At 40.9% G+C, this 18,299-nt stretch overlaps 1 protein-coding gene across 1 annotated transcript; it reads right to left on the bottom strand.

The window, feature by feature from the left end:
* Window positions 1-996: 996 nt before the first annotated feature.
* LOC117900836 lies at window positions 997-18,067 on the bottom strand. The gene is made up of 3 exons (XM_034811347.1): window positions 18,056-18,067; window positions 1,304-1,731; window positions 997-1,251 (listed from the first exon to the last, which is right to left on the bottom strand). Exons 2-3 carry the CDS (start codon window positions 1,727-1,729, stop codon window positions 1,024-1,026), a joined length of 654 nt encoding a protein of 217 aa, XP_034667238.1. The 5' UTR covers window positions 1,730-1,731; window positions 18,056-18,067; the 3' UTR covers window positions 997-1,023.
* Between the last annotated feature and the right edge of the window lie 232 nt (window positions 18,068-18,299).

The raw sequence follows: 18,299 nt of genomic DNA, 5'->3' as shown, positions 1-18,299 counted from the left end.
AAGCTGGGGATGGTTTTAATTGAAAAAAGTATGCAGCGAGTTCAAGAACAACACCAGTATGTTGAGGTGTGTATATATTTTTAGCTGTATTTATGTGTTTAGTTGAGTTTCCCTTGCTATACTGCTGGATTCTGTAGGATTAGGAATATAATGTAAACTCCGCTGCCCCTTCAGTGTTCTTTGATGCCGTACAAATTGGTAAATATTTTTCATTAAAAACCAAATGCAATTTGCCAAAAAACTTCAAGTACGAGACTAAGAATAAAAAAAGGCGAAAAAAAAACATTGAAAATTAATTAATGCCAATTTGTAAAAGCACTGAAATCGAAAACTTTTCTGTTCGTCCCAGCACTTTCATTACTTCGTTGGCTTCAAACAAAAATGACCCAAAAAACAGGAGAAAAAGTATCAGAGAAAATTCTTTCCAACAAAAATTGTTCGTAAAGTTTTTAATAGAAATTACCATTTTGGTCGCTTGGCCGTTTGGTCAAGTGTCAATAATTGGAGCCCGAAAGACCCGTTCGCTCAGCCCTGGTAGGGGAAAAGCCGATTTTCACCACCCATCGCCGACCATTCTTTTGCCCTCCCCCAAACTCTCTGCCAGTGGACACTTTTGATTTCAATAAATTCTTGTAATTAGCGCCAGGCATTCATTTCTCTTCTGGGTCACATTTTTTGTTCTCCGTTCGGCTCTTCTGTCAAAATATGCAAATTGAATTCGTTCGCCCAGAAATTCACTCGAGTGGAAGTTCTGGGCAACATAATGAAAAGAGTTGTACAGGTGAGCGAATGAATGGGTCGGACACTCCCTAATACCAATCTACGTGTTAAATTAACGCAAAGGTCTGTAGACCCTCGACTTCTTTGATATTGAGAGTCGGGGAGTTTTTTTCAATGTGTAATATATTTTTTTTTGTTTATGCAGCGCCAAAGTTAATTGAAGGATTTCGTAGTGCAGTATGTGGTGTTAAGAGCAACAACAGCAACAGTTTTGTGTATTCTTTAAGAGTCATTTGATTTAGGCTATGATATAGAACATGGGAATGTGGCTTTTTTGTCCGTCATTTCCTCTTCCACTGGCACGGCTTGTGTCTCTGGCACCCGCTGCTCCTCCGAGATCATAGCTTCTCCAAGGAGTGTAAATGTTGTTCCAAAAACTTCTGTAGCCGACCCAACAGCTTCCACAGCTGACCCAACGGCTTCCACAGCTGACCCAACCACTTCCAAGTCTACCAATTCAGCTTCAAACAACTGAGTGGATCAATTACTTACAATAAGTTTTAGTTTTTCAATATATACTCACGTGCTCAAGGGAAGTGCTTTCAGGAGCCACGGGCGATGCGTTGGTTTCATTCAAACTCGAAGTATCTTTTGCATTTGGATTAAGATTTTGGGTAATTTTTGTAACTGTTCGTCCCTTGATCTGGGAGAAAGTTCTGGGTATGCGACGCAAGAAATTCGGCGAGTAGACAACCGAGGGCTGCCTAATAACACCTGATCGTCCCTTTATGTGGGCCAAAGATAGTGGAATGCGACGCATGAACGGAGAGTCAAAGGCAACGGAAAGCCGGGGCTGTCCACCAGTCAGTCGCTCAGCTCGAATTGGGGTTGAGTTGGCCACAGGCGAAGCTTGGCTTGGTAACGAATCCCGAAAAGTTGTGGAATCCGTTGACATTGCGTTGTGGGTTGTTCCTTCCACCGCAGATATTAGATCTATCTCTGAATTCATCTCTGACAAAATATTGAAATAATTATTTCTTACTAGGATTTGTTTAGATTTTGTGTTTACCTAGTGAGAAACTGATGCGAGTACTAGATGAATTACTATGTTGATTTTGTTTTAGATGTCAGATACAAATATTTAAAATAATTTAAAGCACTTTACAATGCACGCACTCTTAGTTGGTCAGCATTCACATTGACGTTGAAATGCTCGTTTCCGCATGTTGGCATCAGACACAAGACAAATCACAGTAACACAATGACATACTCGTAAATGAACAACAAAGAGAAATTTACAATAAACATGAGGGGAAATATGCAAAACAACAAACCGATGTCAACTGCCATCGACCTAGTAGCCTCGACTCTCCGACTCTTCGGCCCCCGAGACCCTCCTCCATCATGCGCAATATCAAGTCAAAGTTCTGGGAAAATTCCTTAGCCAAAGACAAAAGGGAAGACTTGAAAGGAAAAATTACGCCTTTGGCAGTTTTTAAAACATTTTGCTGGCGATTTTCTGTGCTTGTTCTCGTCGCCCCTTCTCATTTCTCCTTTCTCCACTAGCTTCTGCCTTGTATCCTTTTATCGTTTCTAATACTGGCATATTTGTTACAATGAATGTTTGTGCCCTGCCGTTGGATACGATTCCCTTGTTTATTTTTCATTTAAAGGCAAACCCGACCTACTCGTACCCTATCCACCACATTATGAATACGATCTGAATATGTTTCCCCCATTCAACCTCTCTTTCTTTCTCTCTCTCTCTCTCCCAGCCAAGCACTTTTCTCTGCGTGTGTGTGTGTGTGCTCGCGCGAGGCGGAAATGTACTGAAATGAGAAATTTCCGTTTCTGGTTCCGATGTCGGAAGTAAAACAAACGCCGATAAAACAGGCCCACGACTCGACAATGAGACTCGAGATGTGTGTGCGTGTGTGTGTGTTTGTAAAAAAGAAGCACACGAAGAGGAGGAGCACTGAGAGGTATAAATGATTGCTGTTGATAATAAGAGACGCCGAAATATTGAAACCAGTTGCACACTTTTTGTCGTGCAGCCAGAATTTATGAGCCATTTTGGCCGTGCCGCTTGGAGCATAAATCGAGTGGAGTAGGCCTGCTCCTTACCCAACCTCCAAATGCGTTTTGGTACTTGCTAATGGCACATAAATAACCACTACTAACTAAACAGTGACAATACAACCAGCACGAGTACGAGCATAGCCCCACTTGGCCCGCTCTCTTTTGTTTCCGTTGTACCATCCTTGGTTCTGACTTTTTTACGTGTATTTTTCTTGCCTGTTTTATATGGTAGAATAGAGCTGTTTACTCTTGTGAGTATTTTCGATAGGGATAGAGAAGGAGAATGTTTATAGGGCATTCGGTTGTTCCCATGGCTGGCACTTTGTTTCCAAACCTTTTTGTTTTATGCTTGTTGTTTAGTTTGTTCTCGTCGCTGCCGTCGCTTTCCACGCACATTAAAATTATGCTGGGAGTAATGTAGTCCGCACCTACTGACACCGAGCCACTAAAACCACCAAATCACCCACTATGCTCCCTGTCCTCCACTCACCACCCAGCTATAAAGAGCATAAATAAAGCAGAAAAGGCAGCGCGCTTCCCAAATGGTCGACAGGATTGTACTGGTCTCGTGGACAGTGGACATTGGCAATTACCGTTGCCGCAGTTGTGACAGTCTCACAGCATCCGCTCTTGCTTCCTACCTCCCTCATCACCACTACGACTTCGTCTCGCACTTGCGCTCTCCATTTCGTTCTAGTCCCCGTTCATAATTCGCCTTGGCCAGCGGTCGTGTTTCATAACTCCCATCCCCACCGTCCCGGCTGGTGAATTATTTGTGGCGGCTTTTGGTCTGCCTTCGGGAGGCCGGAATCTCTTCACCACATTGCGTGCACGCAGCATGTGACAGAGCCGAAATACAATAGCTGTGACTGAAATTGCCACTGCGTCTGCTAATGTGTGTCTGCAATAAACAATCAATTTGTTCGGGAGCTGCCAGGATATTCCTGTATTTGCTTTATGGTAATTAAATAATAAATATAATGTTACGTCTCTCAATATTTACGAGTGCGAGTGTGTGCCGCGTTGCGGCGTGTCAATTAGTTCAATAAAATATTATGAATTGTTTGAGTAAATCATAAAATTACCAATTTTCAAGAGCCACTTCTTATAGCAGGACAGCTCCAATTCACAATTCATTTGGGGCAAACCTTCACAAGTTAACACCCAACTCTTGCAAAAAGGAAAACCAGTACATCCCAAAGTAAGATACATTCATCTGTATTACGGGTTTGTATGCCCTCTGGTGACAAATAACACTAAATTAAAATTTTATTAGGGTCTTTATGGTGCGTCGCTTTACACGGCTGCCGAAAAACAAAAAACGAAAAAAGGGAAAGTGAGCCGAAAAGGCCGGGAATATGTTTTAAATGTTTCGCAAAAACGCAATTTCTGTTGTCTGCCGTCTGTGTTTGCCTTTTGGGGCCCGCAAACAAACGGCAGAACAAAGAGCCGAGCAAAAAAACGGCGACAAAGAACGAAAGCGAGAATTCCCCAAATTGATTAAAACTTCATAAATTTACATTTTTATCGCTGAGGCAAACAAATGCCGCAGAATGTGGAACAGGGTGCCTGCACATTCAACCCCAAAAACGTAACGAAACCCGATTCCACATTGAAGAAAACAAAAGGGAATCGCAAACAAACACACACTCTTATGAATATTTACACATGTTTTGGCAACGCAGCAAGCTTCACACGTTCCCCAAAAAAAAAATAAAAAAGAAAGAATAAAAAGAAAAGGAAATTCTGTCACCTGTTTCGGGGTCCCTGAGCTGATTTGCCCCCAAAAGCCAATGATGAAGGGGAGCCTGAGTTTTTGGGGTTGGCTTTCTCCCAAATGAGAAATAAAAGTAAATTCACATCATCACAAAATATTATTAAGCAATCAGCTTCTCCTTGGCCCAGGGCCCTGGGCTCCTTTTCGTGGCCTGAGGAATATCCTTCGTTGCTTTATTGGGAGGAGTTGCGGAGCGAGTCGGCTTACCTGTGCCGACACCCTCCGCTGATTAAGCGAAAGTGATTGAGTGGCAGGGACAGAGGGCGCTAGAGTAGGAGTGTGTTTAGGCAATGGGGCGTTTAATTAGAGCCACAGACAGACTCGCACACACATGCAGGAATTTTTAATTTATGCATTCAATTAAAACAAAGCCGAAATGTGAATTAAATTAGCATTTTTTGTTGGCTGCTGGCAATCAAAAAGCCAGTAGCGAAAGGCTTGGAAGTAAATGGAAAATAATTTAAATAAAATGTATTTTTAGCATATTTCTGAAGCTAACAAGGTTTCAATAAATTAAATATTAAATTAAATATCTGTAATTATTATGGCTCCTTTTGCTCGTATAAAATCTTTTTAGAGCATTTTATAATCATTTTCTGTTACCTTTATAAAGCCAACAACGGCGTGGATTCAAGCCCAACTATCAACACCCAAAGTTGCAGCACTTAGTGCGTTTTAGAGTTGCACACTTTTTGGCAGTTTGACATGTTGTTGATAATTCCAGGAGAGAGGAAGCTTAAGTAATGTTATTCTTAACTGCGAGCAAAGTTTTGCATCAGAAAGGATAGGGCAAAATCGGTAGGTACTCCTCCAGGTCCAGCTTGGAGTGTATTTTAATGCAAATGCAGTTCGAAAAATGATTTCAGAAAAGTCTGTAACTCTGGAAGGGAGCAGAGAGGCGCTGGCGGTAACTGGTAGCAGCTTAAAAGGCAGAGAGAACTTTTCAGGTATGCGCTAAATTAAATTAAAAGTCAAAGTCATTAAAAGGCAAGTTGGGTTGTTAGTTAAGTTGACGGGGCCGATGGTCGAAAATGCTTTCGCAACGTCCTCTTTAATTAGGGAGTCCGCCCTCTAAAACAAAAGGCTTAAAATATAGTTTTAAGCTTATCAAGTTTGTTTGTGATTAGCCGAATTCGAGGCAGCAATTGAAATGGATTGGGAGCTGGGAGCTGACAACCAAAGCAAAGTCAACAACAATTTTCACCATTTAGTGCAATGCAATTCAAGGATCCCTATTGCACACACATACCCGCTCGCCCCCTCACACACACACACACAAAACATGATGGCAGCAATTACTGTTATTTGGAAAAGCGAACAAAAATGAAGAATGTGGTTGGTGCATAGAGAAGTTTCGATGCTCTATAAGAATCTGAATCTAAAGATCAAATGGATACTCAAATAAGGTAAAACTCTGAGTGAAAATTAAATACTTAGTAACGTACTTTAAGGATAGATAGAGTAAATCAGTATAGCATTTACACTGTTAATGGATCCTGGTTCCGAAAGAGTAACACGCCAAAAAACAAGAGGCTCGAAAAAGAAACGCAAACAGAATTGGTGCACAGGCAAAGTTTTCAATGGATAACGAGACACTGCACAGTATCGCACTGCGAGTACCTCTTCCCCTCTCGCGCTCTCTGTCTCTGTACCTTGGCCAGCCTATCTCTTTCTCTCTTGGCTGTTGTGGGCGGTTTTTGGGCGGCAAAGGGCGTAGAACAAATATGCAGCCGATGCCCTCTCTCCTGACAAAACAATAACAATGCGCAATGACCCAAAACTAAACACCGAAGACACTCAAAAAAAGGAAAATTTGGGAAAAAGCGGAACGAGCTAACGTCGAAAAAACAGTTTTCGCCGAGCTTTTCTGCTTTGTTTTTATGAGTGCACAGAGGAACGGAACGTAGAGAACGGAACGGGAATAGAGCCATATGACGACGTTCATTGCGCTATTTTTTTCTCTCCATCCAGGACGCGTAGAGCCCAAAGGGTATGCTGTATTTGTACATAAATATGTTGCACTGAAGAGATCGGGAATATGTCTGAAATATGATAAAGCATTCCTTAAGATCTATATTTGGTTCAAAGCCTGCAGCATGCGAAAATCCAACTATATTTAAATTGTATTTGGATCGTTTGCACGGGACTTACTGTGAATTACTATAATTACTGGGTAACTTATAGTCCAAAAACTTGCTTTTGTTGGGCATGCCGAATGCGAAGAGTGTCTGTGGCTGGGTGCGTCTGTGTGCTGGCATAATCAACAATATTTTGAGTGCTTTTTGTGTGAAGTTTTGTGATTTTTTTGGCTGTTTGTTTTTTGTTTGCGATTCGTTTCTGGCCTGTCTCTCTGCCTATGATGCCGATGATGATGATGATGAAGGGACGAGGTTGTTCTTGTTGCTCCAACTACTGAAGAGTGAAACTCTGGTGCATTGTCTGGTGACTGGCAACTCTGAAAATGTTGCTGCTGCCGACGCTGCTGTTCCCTTTTTTTGCGTAATTTTTGTTTTCAATGAGTTCTGATCGTGTTTCGTTCATTTTTTTGAGCTCTCTGTCAGAGTGATGGCTGTAAATTGAGGTTTCTGGCGGTTGGTTTTTTCCTTCAGGTGTACATACTCGTGCGTACGTGTTCGTGCATGGAAAAGGTCAGGTACATGTATATGGCCGCTCATTAACAGAGAATGGGAAATGAAAATCCCAATTTCCGTTGTGCAGAGTGGAAAATTTCTTTAAAACTGTATACTTTTATTACCATTTATTTGCCTTTGGCTGTTTCACTCTCTTCCTCGGACAATTTTCCGCCTGCATTCGGATTCTTTTTTACTCGCTTTTCAACTGCCGTGGAAAAAGTTTTGGCCACAGTTTTTCATGCTGGTGCGTGTTATCTTGTTAAAGAAAAACTTTAACTTTGCCAACTTGTCTTTACATGCACATAGATACTTAATTCTATATCTGTGTGAGGGTGCAGCGGGCGCATCAACAAATGGCTTGGACTTGGGTTGGACTGGCACTGGCACTGGTACTGCAGCTGGAGCTGTGGTCTCTCGTCTGGCACATATCAAATGCAACATTTGCGCACCAATAGCCCTGCAGCCCCCAGGACGGTTAGAAAAACAACATAAATTTCCACTTAAGTAAGTGTTTAAAAGAAAGATGCAGCCGAGCGAAGACAGCAGCAGACCTCTGATAAACGACGTCTGGATGAATAGAAAGGCACGGAAATGGGGGCATGAGAATACTTGACCCTGTCATCCACTCAAAGGTATCATGATTTTATAAAGAGTTTGGGTTAAAGGGCAAGGAATTGGGTTGGTGCTGCAACAGCATTGGTGGATCTGCTTAGATTAACTATTTGTTACTTTTATATTTTTTTTTAATATTTATTAGAACTCACCATATACAGCTCATAATCCACAATGGTTTAAGCCTTTCGCTATCCTGACCAGAGTATTTTCAGTTTCGTCTTGGCAAAAGAAAGAATTCTTCTACTTATCCTACTACCTCTACAGCTGCCAACATCCGCAGCCATTCCCCTTCCAGCGACTCTTTCTGTATTCTTTGGTGGAAATATGCAAAAGTGCCAAGACGTTGAGTTGGAAACTTTTGACGCCGTTCAGTGGGTCTGGTCAAAAATTTGACTTGCGCTGCAGTTGAAGTTTTGGTTGATGGCTGAACTTCTCCGCTTAGCGGGAAAAACAAATAAAGTATGACGGATACCCCGCCCCTGTGGGTTGTAATCAGAGTAGTCCAGAGGAGAGACTGAGATCGAAAAAGAGAAACAGAGAGCGAGTATTGGTTCCGGTTTAACTGACCAGCGAATAACGGCAAGGACAAATCCGCAAGTAATCCAATACGAGCAGTTCGAACATTTAGTCCTGGCCCTAGCCAAAGCGAAACGGGTAAAGGGTTGGCAAGAGGTAGAGCGGAGAGAGAGAGAGAGAGTGAGAGGGCTGCCCGCAGGCACCCAAAATACCAGAAAAATGTTTTCTACTACAACTCAAACACTGAGCCACGGGGGGGAGCTGGTGGTAGAAGTGAAAAATCAAATGAAAAACTTTCTTGCAGTCAGGTAAAAATGGCAGAGCTGCTGCTGCTGCATTTGAACTTTTAGCCTTTTGGTTGTGCGAGTTGGTTGAGTTTTCTGCTGAAATGGCTAAAAGACCAAAGAGAGAAAGAAGTAACGCAAAAAGAAGCAAGCCAAGACGAACGACGGAACATTCCTTCGACTTGAGTTTGGGATGCCCCTCTCTCAATCCGGCCCATGCCATCTCTCCCGTAAACCATCAGTTCCGAAAATTCCTTGGCGTATTCTCTGGCCTGGCTTCTCCTCTGACTTGGGGGATTGACTTGAGCCGAGGCGTGCAAACACATGCGTTAAATGGGCGGCCATTTTGAATGGTTGTAAGGGAGAGAGAGGTGTGGGTATGTGTGTATGCACTTCCGTTGCATCAGACCAAACTTCCGCCTAGGCGAAATGATGGCCAGGGAGCCAGATTGCGAGGACGAGCAAGCTCACTGGCAACCCAAACAAAATGAATGCTGGAACATTTACCTGCGGGGCATCCAAATCTTGAAGCCATTAAAATGCTTTTAATCAAATTAGTGTAAATATTAGCGTATTTAGTATAGAGTTACGGCACAGCCATACCATTCCGCAGCGTAATGTCAACGATTGGATTCTTGGAAAGTTCTGAGCAGAGATTCAAACGAGATTGGTTTATTTGATTAACGAAATTGGTCTTATATTTTGAAAAAAAGAGTTCTTTAAATTGAATATCAGTCATATGGGATTAAATATGTAATTTTGTATTCATTCGATTAATTATTATTATTAATAGAGATGGATTGAGAATTCATAGAAAAATGAAATGCAAACATTTTATTCGAAGCTCTTTGAATATGTTTAGTTAATAATATAATTAAATGCTGCGGCTGCCATTAAAACGTATTATTATCTAGGTACATATTTTGTCTTTTGATCAAATTAAAATTTTAACATAATCTGTATTTTTTTCACTGATTTTTTTAATATTAAAATGTTTTCTGTTAGACATTTTTCTCTTTCATACGAAATGTTGTACAACATTTCCCCCTGTTGAACCACAGTTTGGGACAATTTCCGAGTTTGTTCGATGTCGAAAAAACCCCAAAAGCTCTCTCAGAAGCTTTCGCTCTCGCAGTGGGAATATTTCTCCAGCAAAACACACATATTTCCCACTGACCTATAAAGGGGGTTAGCGTTGAGCCACCACTGCTCGTCGCCGAGGCCAAGTCTCGTCTAGAGCAGAATCGAGTTACATCCTTCAGAAATTGTTGTGATAGGTTGTGGGTTTCTCCTGGGCCGTGTACAAGCAGCACATTTGGGGCAAGCAGGCAGATGCTGCAAGCAATAGTGTACAGCGAGACGACTGTGCCTCGAGCTGGGAGCAAAAAATTGATATTAGATATTTACGGAATGCATCAAGGAAAGATCAAAGCAGAAATGAGACTTGTTTGACAGGGAGAATGATTAATTAGAGCCACCTCTATAACATATTTATAATGATTAAGGCAGGTCATTTTGTCAATATTCGGACATATTTGAATGTGCCATCCATCATGTTATTAAAGAAAAAAGAAAATAAGAGAAAGAGAAAACATGTCGTTTCAAATTTTTAATTAATGCATTGCAAATGTTAGTGGATACATTTTTATTGCGGCTAATATATTGCGAAGTAATTTATGTGTACCTACATTGATGTCCAAAGCAGGCTACCTACTTTCAATGATCGTTTACTTAGATAGCTGGTGATAGAATGGTAGAGTCTATCAGGTACTCATTTCCTGAGTTCGTACAGTTTTCTCTTGTGGCTAAATTAATAAATATAAATATAATAAAATAAATTAAGTGTATATAATGATATTTAATTTTTTGAACTTTCCGATTCTAGAATATATGCAAGGTTTAATTTTATATTTAACAAACCCTGAAGCTCTAATTTATGGCGTCCTCACTTATAATCCGCATATAATCAAAACATCATATGTGCACTTTTGACTCCTAACTCACACACATAAAGTCCAGCACCGTTCGGGGAATAAAAGAATATATAATAAAACTAGGGGAAAAAGTGAAAAGCTCATTAAACACTTGCCAAATCACACTTATGCCCCATTAGAGCACTAAATAAGCGAAAAATGGTGCACAAACCCCAAGAGCGGACCGGGCGAGAGGGCAGGAGAAACCCCAGAAAACCGGAATCGCAGTCCCAATCTCATTCCCCACTCCCACTTTCCAGGCCAGAACTTTGAACCCAACAAATAACCCGCGGCGAACATCGTTGGTAGATGGAAATGAGGCAAATGATACAGCGTGGGAGCCTGGGCAGGCGGTTGGGGGGCTTGGTGGGTATATTTAATGCCGAGGCTGACAAACTAACTCGGTTACCGTATTGTTGCTACTGGGCTCTGCCGTGGCTGGTGTGGCACCATGTTTAACCCCTGCTGACCAATAAAGCCGCTTGTGTGATGTACAACAACAATGAGAAAGTTTATCCAGCAACACATGTCCAAACAGAAACAGAAACAGTGGCCGAGGCAGTAGCCGAAGCAAAAACAGCCGCCGAGAATCATGAAGACCCGGGCAGGAGCTGGAATAAAATTAGGGACATTAAAAAATGCTTCACAAATTTACAAATCTCCGAAAGAGATAAAATAAGTGATAAAGGAGGAGAGGGATTAGATTGGGTGGCAGAGTAGATAGACCAGAAAAAGGTCAACAGCGGGAAAGGGATTGTGAAAAATGGGCCAGTACAACAGCTCCTCCCGGCTTCAGCCTCATCAATCCCTGATACACATGTGAGATTATCCCCACCCAGTGCTTTGGGGTTAAAGTGATTTTTTTTCTGTTAGTTTTGAATTTCCTTTCGGTCCAGCTTAACCACATACTCCCATCCCTTAGGTGCCACTCCGTGGAAATGCTCCTGATAGTTGTGGCGTCCGTAAACCGAGACTTTACCACACATATACATACACTCATGCCTGCACTCATACCTACACTCATACTCATACATTCTCGGGGATATAAAAAACTTAATTAAAGACTTCATTAACTTTTGCTTTTGTCTGGCGGATGATGACCAACCCCCGGCTTGGTATGGAGCCTGGAGCACGCCATTCGGGCCTCATTCCCGACCATGCTGCTGCATTCAAAATGTGAGCGGAGTATTTTCATTTCATTAAATTTTAATTAAGCTTTAAAATCATAAAATTAAATAAATAAAACAAAAAGCGTTAATTAAACAGAAATCATTTGTACATTGCGTTTCGGAAATGTACGACAGTCAAAAGTTAAGCTTACACACAAAGTACAATTTAAGCATAATATATTAAAAAAAAAACCCCCAAAGACTAATTTCCGGTCAAAGAAACTTTTGCGTTCTACTTAACCACATCAGGAAAGGTAGTTAAAATTATCTGTGGACTTGTATGTGAATACATATGTATCCATATGTATGTATGTATGCGAATCCATTTTCATTAAATTAGATAGATCATAAAATACCTTTTCCTCAATTTTTTAAATATTTAGCTCCCCATGTCGCACAAGTGTCAAACCACCAAAATGTCAGCTTCCCAAGAGGCAAAAATGAACTGCCAATCATTCAAGAAATGGGTAGATCTCTTTTTGCAACTCCATAGCTACCACGTGCCCCTGCCAAACCTCGCCCCCTGTGTACACAAATTACGCGTAATAATTTTATTTGCATGTTTTATTTAATTTTTCATGCCACTCTGATTACGAAATTGAATTGGCAGCTTAGTTTTGCGCTGTCTGACGGGGGACGCCAGGTGGGGAAGCTCCCTGGCAGTCGCACGAATTTCCGCACTGGCGTCAGATCCCTCCTTAGCGCCTCCGCCAGTTGTCATACAATTAGCAAGGTTGGATGGATATAGCTACCCATCTCAGTCCTCTGCAGAAAAACTCTGTAGTCCCCCCAAGTTTCTAATGATGTTCGTCCGAAAATTTCTTCTCGTCTCATCTTCAGTTTCATTTGCTTTGACGTCGACATCGTTTCGTTTTACTCATTTTGGTGGCTGTTTCTGTTTCTGATTTTGTTGTTTCTTGTTGTTTCCTTTCTCCAGTAGCCAGAAATTTAATGCTGAATCATTACCCACAGCGTAGGAGAGAGCGAGAGGAGAAAAGAAAAAGACGAGAGACGAGAGAGAGAGAATGAGAATGAGAGGAAGAGGAACCAACTTAAATGCGCTTAAAATTAAATCTGATTTCATGAATATTGATTGATTGCTTTCACCTTGAATGAAAATCCGCTTTTGTGCTACTTTTCCATGCCGCTGCCGCTACCGCTGCTGCTGCTTCTGCTGCTCTCTCGGATTCGTCCGACCCTACCTGGCCGCACATCCGGTTCCTCCTTCTATCTGTATTGTTTGCCTTGAAATGTTCCTTGCCCGCTTCCTCGCTTTCTCTTTTCTTATTTTTTAAGTTAAATTAATGAGCTTGAGATGTTGCCACTCCCACTTGCACGACTTTGGCTTTTTTGTTGCCTCGCATTATGTAAAATAATTTGACCAAAAATAAGTGGATTTAATTAAGTGTGAGGTTGACTTACCAGAATATAAAGAAAGATGATAGAAGATGCTAGAAGTTAGCCTAAATATAAGTAAGTACAATGTAGCTTAAGTTGAAATGAGCGGAAAACGTTCTGCTGAATTTTTTTCTCTTAAAGAATCGATAGTTTTTCTTCTATCAAACACTTAAAGTGCGGAAAAGGGTGCCGTCCACAATTTGCCAAATCAGTAAGAGTGGGACGGACGGACAGATATTCAGAATCGTTCAAAAATAAAAGAAAAACTTGTAACCAAAATACGGAGGAAACAAAACAGCAAGAGAAACGAATTTCCTGTTGAGCAGCAACAAAAAAAAACAGAGAAAGGACCAACCACAAACAGACAGAGAAACACATGCAAACAAGCTGAGAAACAGAGAGAGGAGAGACACACAGAGACAGGGCAGAGCTAAGAAATAGAAAGGGATAGAGACAGTCAATTCAGAGAAAGAGAAATGACAAATACTCGCTGAAGGGAAACAGCTGGAAAACGCACTCGGAAGCGCCCGTGCCCCGAGTCCCGTGCCCGTGCCCGTGCAGAGCCTTCACTTGTTTTCCCTTTTCATTTATTTTCCCTCGTTTTTTCCTTTTCTATATTAAAATTTGATTTCTTTCGGTCCTAGCAGCTGCCATTGCTTAGGCGGTTGGGCTGCGGGGCAAGAAATATTTTAGTTGTCTGTGGAAATCAAATTTTCTCTTTTTTTTTTCAGAGATTTGTGTCCCTTATTTTTTTGTGCGTCCGTCCACCCTCCTTCTTCTTCGTCGTTCCTCGTTGCGGTGGCTGTCTGTGTGTGTTTGTTGCTGTCAGTTCCAGTTCCGCTTTTGGTGGCTGCCAACTTTTGACTTCCTGTCAATGGCGACAGCTGCAGCGGTCTATCCATCCTACCCTCACCCTCTCTATCCAAGTCGTTCATTGTTACCCGCTTTCATTGCCAATTGAATTTAAAGATTCTGTTTGTTTTCTTGGGCTCTCCACTTGAAATTTGATTAATTTCTTGAAGCCCACAAGGTCAGCTCCCAGCGAAATGAGGACACAACTCCCCCACCGAATGTATTACCTTTACTCTAGACTACATATTTTCATGTAGCGCAACGCATTTTCTAGGGAACCTTCGTTAACCCAGTTTCTGCAGGGATATCGCCATGGAAAATGTTTTTCCATGAAGAGCGCATTGAAAGCGAAAGTTTCAAGTGTGGGTAGCCGGAGATGGAATGCAATGGAATGGCTCAGGATGAGGTATGTATGTAAGCATGTTGGCCACAAAAGTGTAGCAGCTGCTCTTTCCGTGAGTGGCCAAATTTGGCTGCACTTCGTATTGTTGGGGGGCCCAGTGTGAGAGGCTCAGCCAGCAGCAAGACCCAAATCAAACAATGCCCAAACTAAGGCCAAACAAATATGGAGGATGGGCCCTCTCCCCCCATAGAATTTAAAGTAGACTACGAGTACCACATTTCCAGATATATTTATGTATGAGTACGAGTATTTCTGTCAGCTCATTCACACACATTTTTCACAGTCAACGGCCAAAGTTTTTTTCTATTTGTGTAATGCTCCATATTTTGGGCGCACAGAGGAGCAGAGTTTTTAAATTGTAATATTTATTTGGCTCATGGTCAACGCGAAAAGTTTTTTGTGCGAATTTTCGTTTTCTTCTCGTTGTACATTTTATTTCGGTAACGTGTAAATTTATTTGGTAAATGTATTAAATTTAGTTCTTTATGGACGTTTGTTGAGTTTAAATGTAGAATTTTTCCAAATGACAGCTGTCAGTATTATTTGCAAATTGTTGAGCTATTAGATAGTGGAGCTGTAATTTATGAAAAATATTCGGGAATACTCGAATCTCTCTGTGAATAATTTTAGTGCATTTGTAATAAATGTTGCGCTGTTAGTTTTTTGTAGATTTTTATTTGAATCATTTTGCCAAATTTGTAATAAATGTTCCTCTGATATTCTTTGATATTTAAATGGTGATTCCACGGAAAATGTTGATGGATTCGTCTTGCTTAATATTAAAAAGGTTTTAGTTGCTCAGTCTAAAAACAGGCTTAGTTTTAATATAATTATTATAGAACACAATATCTGTATCACATATTTTTTCACAAGCCCAGAGTTTTTAATGAATCAGCTTTAACATTATTGGACAAACAAACAAACCTGCCAAAGCAATTCCGAAATAAAAATATACACGAGTGTACGAACATAGTTTTTGCTGTTGTGCTCACAATTTGTTTACAAGTTTTTGTCCGATTTTTGCGTGTTCGTTTTTTTTTGTGCAGAGCAGAAATACAATTTCCGTGCTAAGTTGAAAAACAAACAAAAATTCTCTCGACTGCCAATTTTTAACGTTCTGCCAGACTTAACCCAAAAAAGCTGTTCTCCTTTTTCCTTCTCTTCCCTCCTTCCCGCCTGTGCGGCATCTCGTTTGCTCTGCTGTGCCTCTGGACTCTTGGATGGAAGATGAAGCAAAAGTAAATTTCCACTTGCAGTCAATAATCAACTAAGCATAAAATAGTATTTGAACTATTGAAGCAGCAAAAATGTTCTCGTCGTCCTGCTGCTGCTGCTGCAGCCACTACTCCTACCCGATGACAGGATGGAGAAATATGAGGAAGCATCCAGAGGAAGAATCCGCTTAGACTTGAACACGGACTTTGCCAAATGCTAAGAATCGTAGCGTTTCTTATTCTATTTTTATTCCTATTTATTTTTTGTTCAACTTTCGAGTGTGTGCTCCGGCAATTTATTTGAAATTCTGCACATGCTCGCACTCAATTGAAGTTAAATTATTTTCCTAGCAAATATGTATTGAATACGCACTTCTGTAGGTAAAATAATCGGCCAAACTGAAAGCCAAAATAAGCCGGTCAAATAAAGGTATGGCAAGAGGGTGATGGGTGGTAGAAATTGGGCTGAAATAGGGTAGTTGGCCAGAGGGACTTTTGGGATGTGGGAAAAAGATTTCTAGCTAATTTGCGGCAATAACATCAAAGCTGCTTTCTGGCCTTTTTGCTTCCCTTTTCTCATCCCTTCTTCCATCTCCCAATTGGCCTTTTATGGGCATTTTATAGGTGTGGATCGGGAGAGTGTGGCCTGAAGGTCGGTTGTGCTGTGGGTGGGTTCAAGGGATGGCATATCCGTTGGTTAAATGTTGCGTTAAACAGCATTTGGCGATACTAAGGCTTTGAAGCAGCTTTAAAGTGGCTGGACTTTGTGGAAATATTCAATATATATTTAGTAAGCCTTGAGGAATTAGAAATCGATAAAGTCGGGATGGTTTTTAAAGATTTACAAGAATAAAAGAAGGCGCTATGAATGAGGAAGGTGGTGGCTCTTTAGTAAGTTACTCAATGATTACATTGTCAGTGTAAAGTTTCACCTTAATTTCGCTAAATTCACTCTAATATCGAGTCACTGTCCCCAAACGTTAACTAAGAGCTTCTGCCAAAGATGTTGTGGTCCAAGCTGTGGTTCTTTAGCTCGATTTGAGTTTCCCAGACGACGCATGTGGAAGTAAAGAAATCCCACATAGAATTTTGGTAAAGGGGATGGCAGACTGCGGGTAAGAAAATGTCTCGTCTATTATTTCAGCTGAAATTTGAATTTAAATGTAAATCTTGTTTAGTTTAGGGGGAAAGACCATGTGTAGGAGAGATGCAGCTCTAATATTTACAATTCCGCAACACAGGGCATGTATGTGTAATTAAAGCTTAAACATAAAAACAACAAAAACTTCTCTGTTATAATCACCAATCACAAGGAGCTTAACACATAATTGGAATATGGAAAATAGATGTAAGGAAATCAAAATATTTAAAAATATTATATTCTGCGTCGTGGCTTCCGCATATTAATGTTTTATCTACTTTTCATACTCTAATTTCATAACGAGCTACTGTTCTTTCTTTCGCAGCTGCTTGACAATCGTTTAGCATTTTCATTAAGTCAGTTAGGAAAGCGACAGAGAGCACAGGTCCCTAGGGCTCCGTGGGGTTCCCGTTCGCGATGCGAACTCCCTTATCCATTCTGCCAGTTTTCCTTGACAACACATACGCTCAACGCCTTCTGTTGTCTTCCCCTTATTTTCCAGCTGCTTATCAGTCACTCTCCACAAAAGTTCTTGTCTGGGTGTCTCTCACATGTCTGTCTCCAGAGCTTCCTTCTCCCCCAGCTCGGTCCTCTTGGGTTCAAACTTCAATTACTTGTTTATAACTTTGTGTGCCTTTGTTTGTTTTTTGGCTATGCCCTTTAATGGAGGATATTCTAATTTTTTGATGAAAATACTGACACTAACAGGAATTAATAAATGAACCTACATGTCTTAGCAGTTTTTCAGGTACTCCAGAAAAAACTCCGCCTAGGTAGTGGCATGGTATGTGGTATATAAAACATTTTGTAAGTCATAAATGTTAGCGATGTAAGGGTATTAAATCTAACGACCTGTTTATTTTATGGCTGTCGCTCGTCTCTTTGGTCCTGTTGCCTTTTTTTGCATTTTTAAATATGCGTCAACAGAAAGTTCAGACATGGCAATATGGCGGCTGACGGAAAGAACTCTAGCATATGCTGCGTATGATTGTTTTTCCCCCAGTCCGCTCCTTTCTTTTTCGCTAGTCGTTGGATGGATTTTTCGTTTCGTCTTTTTAGGGGTGTTGCCCATTGTGTTTGCACAATTTGCAAATATTTTCGCAGTCTGGCAATCAAATTGCTCATTAACTGAAAGAAACAAAACGAACGCGAAAAAGGCAACAAATACGTGCAGAGGGCACGGAATAGATGAAAAAACTCCAGTGTGTAAAATCGGATCGGAGGCGTATCGAACACGAGCAAACGGCATACAAAATTGCACACGAAAACACAAACACAAACACAAACAAAATTCAAAATGCAATGAAATGTAATGGAAATGCAATAAAAAAAAAGGGAAAACCCATTGCACGAATTCCCTGGCCCATCGAAATATACTCGTTCTCGTATGTCTGCATGTCTATGTACGGCCATGTCCTATCGAACTTTGTGTGATAATTCATTAGAAAGTTCAACGGGGCATAAAATTGAATTATGCATTTGTTGATGATTTCATTTCGCTTTGGCCATTTCACAATTTCCATTT

Source organism: Drosophila subobscura, chromosome U (assembly GCF_008121235.1).
Source record: "Drosophila subobscura isolate 14011-0131.10 chromosome U, UCBerk_Dsub_1.0, whole genome shotgun sequence".
In the NCBI taxonomy this organism is placed as follows: Eukaryota; Metazoa; Arthropoda; class Insecta; order Diptera; family Drosophilidae; genus Drosophila; species Drosophila subobscura.
The sequence above is the reverse complement of the archived record's forward strand: the minus strand, read 5'-3'. Positions and strand labels throughout refer to the sequence as shown.